The 11,689-nt window shown below is 47.2% G+C and overlaps 1 protein-coding gene across 1 annotated transcript; it reads right to left on the bottom strand.

The window, feature by feature from the left end:
* Positions 1–3,144: 3,144 nt before the first annotated feature.
* TMEM80 (transmembrane protein 80) lies at positions 3,145–11,084 on the bottom strand. Its single transcript, XM_075712200.1, has 5 exons — positions 11,066–11,084; positions 7,984–8,000; positions 5,829–5,922; positions 5,623–5,715; positions 3,145–4,287 (listed from the first exon to the last, which is right to left on the bottom strand). The coding sequence occupies exons 1-5, from the start codon at positions 11,082–11,084 to the stop codon at positions 4,082–4,084; spliced, it is 429 nt and encodes a 142-aa protein (XP_075568315.1). The 3' UTR covers positions 3,145–4,081.
* Positions 11,085–11,689: the final 605 nt, after the last annotated feature.

The following is an 11,689-nucleotide window of genomic DNA, read 5'->3' as shown; positions in this document are numbered from 1 at the left end:
TTCCCCGCATAATTTTGGCAGCTCGGTTTTGACAGGGGAATGAGCTCTTCTGCCGCGGGAGAACGTGAACCGATACTCGGTGTGACGCACCCACCCAGCGCCCCGTCATCCTCCTCGCCACGGTGTCGGTGAGATCCCCAGGGGATCTTGGTACAGGATGCACCATGAAAACATGGCCAGCCCTGGGAGAAGCGGCGTTCAGAGAATGCTAGCCATGCCACCAGGCAGGGGAAGGGATATCGGTTCAACAGGAGGGAAACGCGGTGGGAACATCAGCTGTGCCGGAGCCCGGCGAGCCTTGCCAGCTGAAAGGTTTTGTGCAGGAGATCCCTGCCCCTTGAAATGCGTTATCTACCGCTGGGGCATTTCAGTGGGACTGCTGGGCTGGGCTGGCTTTCCCAGGATGCAAACTGGGATTTGGAAGGATTCTGTTGGAGAAGCCATATAATGTTTAAGGCACTGACTGCTTGCTATCTGGCAGCCTCAGCTCCACATTCGTGATGAAGATAGGCACAGCGGGCTACCGTGAGGTGCTGCGCTCCATAGGAAATTGCTAACTGCTGAGCAGAGGAGGGAACTTTTCTTCTGGGCGGGGAAGAAAACCACAACTGAGCTTATTACATCTTCCCTGCAAAAGCTGATGCCGGTTGAAGTGGGGCAGAGGTGATCAGCCAGGCGGGAATTACTGCGCGGTGGCAGCTCCTGCACGCCGGCTCCGCTGACTTGGCTCCCAGATGTGGAACCAAACGAGCCCGCGTCCTCAGCCTGGTGGTCGCTGGGGGACCATAGCGCTTCGGCTGGGTTTTGGTCTGTGCGTTGTTTCTGCCTGCTGAGAAACACAAAAAAGCCATGGACCAGTAAAGCCCTATGTCTCGGAGTATCTCCGAGTTTGAAATCCCAGGAGGCTAACTCGCCTCTTGGGATCAGCCTTTTAAATCAGGTTGGCGGCAGACACCCCTATGATGGCTTGAGAACAAAGACTTCTTCCTTGCAGAGTAAACACCACCCAAACCGAGCTCCTCAAAATATGTGTTCCTCTAAATTTTTAATGCCGTTTTCATCCAACTTGCTCATCCTGTTTCAGAAGGGCTGGGCCTCGTAATTAAAAGCTCCAGCAATCTTACGTCTGGCAAATGTCATCAATGGCTTCACTATGCCGTGCCCTGCTTCTCCGAACAGTGGGAACCATGTGGAAAGGAGCTCCTGATTAAACTCTCTGAGGTCAGGTCTCGATTCGCTTTGGGTCTTTGTACCAGCTCGGCATGGAGAGAAGCTGTCACGAAATCAGGGTCACCGGCAGAAACGACAATTCCCATTCAAAGCCTGGAAATACCCAAGACGAAGGAGTTGTCTGATGCTTACAGACTTCTTTATCCTCCTACATTCATCACAGAGCAAAGGGCTGTCAGCAGCAGAAATACCCCAGTATCTGCTCATCTAATCAGAAAAAAGTTTATGGAGAATTTTATCTTAAACTGGAAAACTGAAACAGAGCTGTCCTGCCCTTTTGAGGGTGCAGATCCTGGTTGGTGCCAGCTGACCCCCAGCAAGCGCTGACAGCCGTCCAGTTCTCTGTGCCCAGCCTGCAAGCCATCAGGCGGTGCTCTGAAACGAGCTCAAAATTTATGTTTACTAGCATATGTGTACATTTACCCATTGCTGACTGTCAGCAAGCATGGCAATAGAGCCATCATGCAAAAGAGAGCAAAGCACTCTCTGCTGATTCTTGTTTTTCATCTAGGTTATGGTTAGGGAGGAGAGGATTCACCACATTTTATAACATATATATATATATAAAAATATATATATATAAAAAAACCACTGTTTTACAAAGCTTGCAGAGGAGGCTGTTTTACTCTGCGTGGCCCAGCAGACTGTCCCAAACTCGTGCTGTGGGGGCAGGCAGAAACATGGCAGCCATCACCTAATTAACACCTTCATCAGAACCATTTTCGAGGGCGATTTTCCACGTGGATCAGGCCAGGGATCCAGTTTTATGGCGCAGCATCACAAATGGTTGTCGGGCGGTCGCTGAGGGGGTGGTGATCTGTGGTGGGGTCAAACACCTCGGGGTAGGAACACCTTCCGCTAGCTTTACTAGTGTCTCCTGAATCTACACCCTGGGTCTCTGCTACCTCCAGTTGTGCTAATATTTTGTATTTATTTTGTTTGTAGTGAGCACCACAAGAAGGAAGGGAGGTAAAGCGCAGAGGCTGCAACTTGGAGTTAACGTGTGTGACCCCCGTCTGTCATACCACCTGCATTCAGGTAAAAAAAAATTCCACTTTGCAATATTTCCTTTAAAACCTGTCAGATGTTCTATTGCCAGATCTTTGCATAAGGCAGGTGTAAATACCAGGAAAAAATTGTGCTTTTATTTGTACACATACAGAAAGGGGTTTTGCTCGGTATGCGTTCGTCATTAACGGGGTAGATAGAGCTCGGTATGTTTGTCGCTCCTCGTAACAAGTATGTGATGAGCACATTGCATTATGCCGAGCAAATCTGGAAGGACAAATGGGTGGGTGTTTGATTCACGCAGATTAAGCACAGAAACATTTGGCCACTCCATTTCCTGGCTGCTCTTTAGCACCCAGTTCTGCTGCTTCCACATTGTCTTCGCGGGTGCAGCCTTGCTCCTGCTGATCAACAAAGGGTTGGTTGTGCCACCGACTTAGCAGGATCTGGCCCAAGGGGATTCCTGCCGGGGTGTACGTTTTGGTTTTGGCTGCTGGGCGGCGTAACGTGGACAGAAGCTGCTTTACGTGGCCCTGGGTACAACCGAGGGATGAAACTGGGCCCTTTCGCAGGACCTTCTGCATCTTTTGTTCCCTTCTACCACCGCTGGAAAGAAAACAGCAGTGTGGCTGAGGCGATACAGGGCCTGCACCGCCGTCTTTTCAGCCCCTGGCTTGTGCAAATTAGTGCAGACCTCGGGCGCTCTTTCCCAGTGCAGCATGGCCTACATACAGCAGCAGCGGCAGGATCAGAAGAGTCTTTCTGCACACATCCAGTCTCGCCCAAGTCTCCCTTTCTGTAGCTTAGCTGTAGCCTAGGATCTGAACAAGATGCTCTGCACTTCAAACACCTCTTAGATCTCAAACATTATTTATTTGAATAAATAAATACAAATATAGGAAATTCTGAATATAAAACCTGCTGGTACAAAACCCCCACAAACTCCCCAAGCTTTACATGAATACATACGTGTTTTTGATACAGTAAAAGAATCTGAAATTGCACACAGTTCTTAATTTAAAAGACAAGGCTTGAACATAGTAATTTTTGCAGAAACATGGAAATAAACACATTTAATACCAAACAGAAATACACCCAACAAGTTCTGTTGGACTTTTAAATAGGACAGAAGGGTGAGTGAATGGTGAATGTTTACGCTTGTCTTAAGGCCATCTTATTTAAACAAACATACCCTCACATTACTGCCTTTGGCCTCTGCGTCAGTTAAGAACCAGCTGCCCAAACCCCGTACCTCAGCTCTCCAGGTATGCGTAAAACTCAATTCAACTCCCTCCCACTGGGATAAATCAGGTACTGCCCTACTAAAGTCAGAGAAATTACCACTGGGGTCTGAAAACACAAATGAGAGCAGAAGAGAAACCATGCCCTCAAACACGAACGTGTGGGTGGTGAGGCAGAAATGAGTCCGTGCTATATTGGCCTGATTTCATTTCTGTGTCACTTTGGTTGTACGTTGCTGCTATGCCATGAAAACTCACGTAATCTCAACAGCACGTAGCTAGGTGATGCACTGGCTACTATTCTGTGTTGGGAATGAGTATGTAGCATCGATCCCTGATGAATACCAGAGCATTAAGCGTTTTTGCTGAATCATCTCTTGCCTTTGCCCATAAATAAGCTAACTGATGAGGTAGTGTAACACAGCTGCTAGACGGGGTATTTTACCTACCATTCAGGGAGATCTCTGCCCCTCAAAAATGTGTACTTTAAAGAGAGGAAAGTTTTACAGGATTTTTATATGCAAAAGAATTAAACATTTGAAATATAAACCCACTCTTTTACAGAAGAAATGTGTTGAAAAGGTCTTGAAAACTGCTAGGGTTTAGCTGACAAAAGCAGCAATGGCCATGACCTTTAGTACTGACTCAAGCCCGTATGTAAAGAGAAGAACAGCGTTTATGATGACGTCGGCTTTCAGCACGTAAGTTTGCCACACCAGGAAATACACAGACAGAATCACACTTCCGACCGTGATCACAAGGCTGAGCCCTAATGGAGCCTCTTCTTCTGTCAGGTTACCCTTTGAACCTTGAAGAAAACAAAAAGCTGATATGAGTCTTTGATTTCTTCTGACAATATCACAAGCCGTAAGTCTAGAGTATTCCTGTTCAAAAAAGGCTCTAGTTCTTATAGCGCAGAGTACATTGAAACACTGGCCTGAATCAAGGCCCTGTCAGTAAACGTAAGAACAAACCCAAACACCAATGGACGATCCATTTCTTGCTGACTGAAGTTAATCTAAATGAAGAGCAACCAGTTGATGCTCAAAGTCACAACGCCTACCTTTTCCTACTACAGATAATCAGTTCTGAAGCTGCAACCACTTTGATCACTCAGCTTCTTCATCAACCATCAAACTTTCCCCCAGGTCCCCCAGCCCCGTGCTTAGCGTGACAACTTGGCAACTGCGGTGCACTTCTAAGAGCATCCAATCCTGATTTTAAAATCTTACGCAATACAGAATCTTCTGTATTCCCTGCTAATCTATTCCTATTTCAAATTACTATCATTGCGGAGAAGCTGCACTTACCTCTTCCTTGCATCTTATTTCCAAGCTAGTCTCAGCAGATTTTGCTGTTTAACTACACTAGACTTGAAACTCGCTTCTTTATTCATCCACCAGGCTCCAAGCAAAGATATGCAGAGAGCTTTAAGGCAGCAGGCTAAATTCACCCCTACAGCAAGTCAGCTGAATTCAGCAGACACCCACCTTGCATAAATGTCTTAGGACTACTGAGCACGGATTTTAATAGTAACTTGTTTTTTTTTAAAAAAAGGACTTTATATTAGCGAGCTCCAGGCAGGGGTCAGGAGGCCCTTTACGCTGTTCTGTCTTAGTGAACTAACAAAGACGTTGGAACTGGCATGTCTTCAGAAGGAATGAAAGGAAAAGGTGTAGTCGTGGCGGCAGCCATACGCTACGCTGCTCTGGGACGTCCTTAGCATTACCCGTTCCACAAGGCTCTGGCCATTTGGTTACTTGTGTATGTTGCTGGAGCAGTTGAAAGGAGCTGTATCGCCTCCGTGAATGGAAATCTCTGTGTCTCAACATGTTCATTTGCACAAGTCATGCTCACTTGTAAACAGCATTCCAGCTGTCCCAGTTATATTGCTTTCTGACAACCCAGTTCTTGGCTTTTCATGGCATTAGAGATTATATTTCATATGAGAGCAAATTCTATTTCACACTCTGGCCAAATCTATTGATCAGTCAGATCAAAGTTTAATGACATAAATGAACAACAGTCTCCAAATATCTGGTAGTCTGCTAAACTGGTGTGTTGTGAGATGCACTCAATTTCAGAATTATTAATATTTAAAGATTATATCCCACTGAAAAGGCACAGTGATAACATGACATACCCAAGTATAATCGGGGCACTTCAAGAATGGCCATAACGAAAAGCAAGGTGAGATCAGGACCCAAAAAATCATCTGGATAACTGAAAACTTGACCTGTAGAATAAGACAGTGTAAATATGCCAGGAAAATACGGTAGGCATACCGACAAACCACAACCAGGTCATAAGCACACAGCCCACTTCTGTGTTAGAATACGTGCAACTTACTTTTATAAATAATCATTGCAAGAGTCGCGAAGAAGTAAAAGATGTAATAGATCCCATTTACATAAAACAGAATCTGTAAAGGAACAGATGACAGCTGATAACTGTTGTTAAGGATTTCTCATAGCAATGAGGTGGGATCCACTTCATAAAATCGTCATTTCCCAGTAACCTCAAAATATACTGGTGTGCCTCTTTATACTAAATGGTTCAACTATGACTGGCCTACTGGGTAGGGTTCAGAAAGTAACTTGAGATTGCAAATACCAAGAGTTAGGATAAAAGCTTGCTGTTTCAGGTTTGGCTTTAGTTCATTTTTTAAAAAACTTTATTTGGTATGTAGTGGGGCATTTGTTAGCCTAGGAAATGGGGGAGTGGGGGGTGTGCATGTGTACATTTCCCCAAACAACTTCTATACCTGTTAGCCTTAAGCAAGTTGACAGAGGGTTGGCAGACTCTAATGCATCAAATTCCTGTAAGTTTTTGAAAATAGGTGGCTCCTTGAAGCAGACAGGCCCTATTACTGCCCACATGATGGAAAGTCTGAAAGCTGCGCTCTGTCTTTGGTACGTGCCTGAGAAAGGCCATGAGCTCAACTTTGAGATCTAAGTTCATAAGAAACACACTTCCTTAATTCACCGCTCACAAAACTAGCTGTTGTATACTATGAGATAATATTTAGCTCTAGTTATTTGTCTGCCTATGTGGATCCCCTGCCAAGGTGTTTGAGAGCTCCACAATCCTTAACACATCCTCAAAATGCCCCCGAAGGACAGGGAGTATGGCACACGCTGTCGTACAAATAGGGAGAAATCACTCGCAGGCTCAGGACAGATTGATCTCACCGGTAGCCATCCCAAGATGATGGGCACCCTGAAGTTACACATGGAGTATGAATTAGCCGTCCGTGCTCCCCCCGGAGCCAGCGGGGATAGGAACCTTCCTAGCCAAGCAGCTCCTGAGCAGGGTGGGATGAAATCCTGTCCGGTGTTAAACCAAGCCAGCTCCCTCTGACTGCAAGAGGAGCTGAAATGCCTAGTTTACAGGAGGTACCGAACAGTCAGACATCTTCGAGAGCCCACCGCCCCCACGGATAGGCACGATTCCTATGCTGCAGGTACCTACATATCGAAGGAATCATTTTCTCTTGAGGCACGGCAGCATGTTATTATGCCATATAGGATGTCCTGGGGCTCACCACCACATGGAGAAGTTGGAATGTGGCTCCAAGAATCCAGGAAGTTTGGCCATTCATATGTATTTTTGATAACCAAATTACACCAAATGCCTTTCTTAGCCTTAAATAGAATGTAATTTATACAAGGAAGTTACCGGCACAGATTCATTATTCCCACATCTCTCTTTCTATACTCAAAATATTCTTTATCCTCCCCTCTCTCCCCCAGCCCTTCTCAAACCCTCTGAATATCTCCAAGCAGGGACATCATCCCAGGCATCTTTTGCAGGAACTGCCCATCCAGTTTCTGAACGGAGCACCCACCCACACGCGGTGGATGTATTCCAGTTCCCAGAGAAGCTCATTTTATTAAAACAGAACCAGGTTTGGGGGTTTTTCCAGTTGAAGGAAGGCGGAGCAAAAAATTACTAGATAGGTTCTAAGCATGGAACTCTCTGAAGCCAAGGGTGTCTCCTCTTAGGAGGTTACTTAGATCTTGGCAGGAGTAAAGGTAGGGTGAATTAACATGAGAAGAGGAAGAACTACTGAAAGCTGCTTTTACTACCTCTTGTCAGCTGCGTCAGCTGTCTGTGAGGTGTGCTGCATGGGGTTTGTGTCCGTCAGTCCACAAATCCGATTTTTAGCCTTGCTTCCTAAGGAAATGAGAGTTATGTGATCACAAAACGTGGCTGCCAGCCCTCGGTCAAGACTGCAGGGTGGGTTAAAGGTGTTTGTGCATGAGCGGGAGCCGACTGGGGAAAAATCTCAGCAAAACCCCAGCTCATGGTGCAAAAATGTCTTCCCTTGGAATACAAGTTTTACCAGTTCTGCTTCATATGGATGGTGCTGCTGATGGAAAACTCGAAGAATAACACAAAAATAGCGCTGTGCAGATTTATTAGGCAGGAAGATGTGAACGCATTTCGGCCAGTCTTCCTGGAGATTCCCGCATGTGAGGGATGAAAGGTCCAAAAAGGATACAACTGCTGAAGTTCTTCCTTTCCGTTGAGAAAGAGAAAATAAAGAGAAGAAAATAAGTGTAAATATTTACTGAAAGTGCTGCAGAAACATTCAGACAACTGATCATTACTAGAGAGGTCAAGCATGCTTGTAGAATTTAGTTTCAGTTCACTGGAAGACTTACTATTTTGTCAGATGATGCAGTGTGGGTTCCAAAAATAACTTTTTCAAATACATGAATTCTAAAATAATTTGTGGGAAATCCCTGTTGTGAAAAGTCACTTTCACAGAGGAACCCACCTCTTTCAAAACATAAAGAAGTACACAGGCTTACCTAGAACTTGTTTATCCTGTCCTTTCGCAGCAGATGACACTTCATCCCCTCTAACTATGCAGGAACAAGGGAAACATGCAAGGGAACCAGAATGTACCATTTGTTTTTAAGTTATGAGAAAGCATTCATGTAGAACACAGGGCTCCCCAGTTCCTCTAACATCCCTCCAAACCGGTTCCCTTCAAAAGCAAAGTCATTCTATGTAAAACCTTAATATGTTCTGATCACCCACAGAAATCATACCAAGTATTTTCTATAAGCTAACCAATACATTTTACTACTTTTTTTTTCTGCAAAAACACAGCTAAAATTTCCCTGCAACACGATGGCACCAACCTGCTAAAGTATCTCTGGAGTAACTCATTAATACTCTTAGCCGCTTTCAGACACATGAGGAGTTGAAGTTACGAACTCTGCTTCACAGAGAGCAAAACCGTCCGTGAAAGGCCATCTCATCCATCTTCTCAGAGACATCTCATTATCGTCAAATCAGTGGGACGTACCTCACCATCTTCCTCCCTGAGGTTAATGTCCTCATCACCTAATAGTTTTATGCAGTTGGGCCCAAATTAATCCCCACTAACTTTAGGCACCCAATTAAGGTATCCAATTTGGGAACGCAGTGGCAATAGGCAAGCAGTTTTCGAAGGTGATTCCTAGTGTCTGTGATCTGAAATGCCTCCTGCACGTGCTTCATCTCCTCTCCACTTTCTGTAAAGGGACTTCAGGCTCCTAACAGACTCGTCCCTTCGCTTAGCCAAAATGAGTGTTGATGAATGCTTTATTTCTTTTTGCAGAATGGGAGTTAAAGGTTTCATTATACACCGTGTTCTGCAGTGACTAATCATTAAAGATGTGTTGGTGTTTACACTCCGGTGTAAACCCTCATGTGAAAGTAACGCCTTGTGTCAAGATGATGCGCTTCCTTTCTCGCACAGCAATAAGGAGCTGTCTCCATTTTAAAGTTATTTTAGACTGTGAAGTAGGATGCTAATTTGAAATACCACAACTGCATGTGCAGACGTGTTATTATTCCGCAAGAAGTGTCCGGATATGGAACTTTTTCTGTATAACCAAACACTAAGCTATACTGGCATAGCCTCATCCATGCTGGGCAGCTATGTTGCCATGATGCCGGTGATTTAATTAAGAGTAGTACGATTTGACCGTACAGGCAACGCCTAGTGAATTCCCTAGTGGCAGTTCCCCAACTTTATTTTTAAACTTTTTTTTAAAAAAATCATTTTCCACAAGAGGGCACTAACCACGTTCCTGCATCTGTTCCAAGGAGAGAGTTGATAGCCACTATTATTTAGAACATGCTGCCTCCCCGTGAGCAACACGGGACATTTCACACGGGTTAAACATTTAAACCCCGCAACACGCCTGTGAAAGGGATACTGCAGTTAAGTAGTAATTATTATGCCACTTGAATATATAATTCCAGGTATAACAGCAGGCTGCTAATCCCAACACCCCGAGATCGTCTCACTGCTAGGATTAATGAAGTCTGCATTGCTGCTGGGGGATTTTTAAATTGAAAGTGAGCATTCTGGCACAGGAAAAAACAAAAGCACAGCAACAATTTTAAAGCATTTATATGAAGCACACAAACGTGAAGCAGCAAGAACAGCATTCTGCTGAGGGGGGGGATTTGCATTAGTGAGACCTGGCGTGGTGACTTGCCACTGCGTGCAGGTTGCCACCCCATTTCTGCCTATTCCAAAGCTTGTATGGCCCAGAGGAAAACAAAGTGTTAACGCCACTTGTTTCCAGCTCTATAAATTCTTTAATGTAGGAGGGTAACTCCCAGGCAACAAGGTATTTGCACTCGGGATGAGCACGGGTGGGGAGCGTGAGTCTTTCCGAGCTGCTCCCGTACCCAACCCGATCCTTAGGAGTGCAGCATCCGTCCGCACGCCTCCGCTACAAATCCTGCTCTCGGGCAGCCCTTTAACCAGATCCTGCTGACTTCCCTGGACCGTTTGGTAGCTCACAGCTACACACCACGCTCCAGTTAAGCGTTTTACACAACAAAAGCATGACTTCCTATCCAGGCCGCTACTGATTGTGAGTGACACTGTGCCTGCTTACTTGAGGTAGAATGTGGCCCATTTTCTAAAAAGAATTTTTTTTTTTTAATGCCAAAACGATATTAAAGAGCATGCAGCAGCTGCAGTTAACAGTACCCAGTGCACCTCATTACACAAACTTCTTTTTAGGACTTTGGCAAATGCTAATTGTTCAAGCCAAAGTTTTCCAAACCAGCCTTGTCTACCTAGGGCTGCAATTTACATTTTGGGGGGAAACCTTTGACCTCTGTGCAAGAAGTGGGAATTAATCATTTTGACCACAGTAATGAAAAACTTTTTTTTTTTTTTTTCCTGAATCCCAGCGGTTTGTAATTTGAAACAAAGAGCTGAATTTTCAAGGGGCGTCACTCCGCCTCAGGAAAGCCATGTGCCTGTGGATAAAGGTGCTCCTCAGCCCGCACAGGCACCAAACCCCTGCTCACGCTGACACAGGGCCCGCAGCTGCCGGGATTTACCTCAGCGTGTCGGCGCTGTCGCGATACGGCTATCGAGCTGGGCTCGGCGCCGAGGCTTAGCTCGACCTCGGCCCCCACCTCGCTCCCGTCGCATCCCCCCGCCTGGGGCGGCGAGAGGCGACCTGTGACAGGGTGGGAAACAGCCACCCCCGGTCACCCTGCGCCCCGCCGGGACCCGGGGGGCAAAGGGCCGCCGGTGTCGATGGCGACGCGCCGCTCACCTCGCCTCGCAGCAGCCATCTTAGCGGCCCGCCCCCGCCGCCTGCCAGTCCTCCAGCGTCCCGGCAGCCCCTGCGCCGCGACCGTTCGGCCGCGCGCGCCTGGGAGGAGCTCGCCGCCCTCCCCTCGCTCCCCCTCCCCTCCCTGCTGCCTTCGGGTGCGATCGGAGCGCTCGGCCCGGTTCGGTCGCTTTCGGGCGGATTCGGGCACTGCCCGTTCGGGCGTCTCCGTTCGGGCCGGCGAAGGGGAATTCGGGCGCGATCGGAGAGGACTCGGCACAGCTCGGCTTTCCTCGCGCACCGCCTCGCCCGCCTTCGGGCGGGATCGGAAAAGACTCGAGCGAGCTCGGGATTCTTCGACCCTCTGGGCCGGACCGCTCGGGGACTCGGCCCTGTTCGGGCGGGCTCGGCTTCCCCACCCGATCTGTCAGGTATCGCTTCGGGCCGCGCTTCTACGGACTCGGCCGGGCTCGGCTGCGTCCTGCCTTGGGATTGGCCAGCTGGCAGGAAACGCGGGCCCCGCTCCTCGGGAACCATCGGTCGCCTTCGGACGAGGCCTGGAAAGACTCGGGACACTTCGGGCACCATCGGAAGCGGTTCGGAAACGCTCGGTTCCGCCCGGGGAAC

Source organism: Pelecanus crispus, chromosome 6 (genome assembly GCF_030463565.1).
Source record: "Pelecanus crispus isolate bPelCri1 chromosome 6, bPelCri1.pri, whole genome shotgun sequence".
NCBI lineage: Eukaryota > Metazoa > Chordata > Aves > Pelecaniformes > Pelecanidae > Pelecanus > Pelecanus crispus.
Note: the sequence above shows the minus strand (reverse complement) of the source record. Positions and strands in the feature narration are given on the sequence as shown.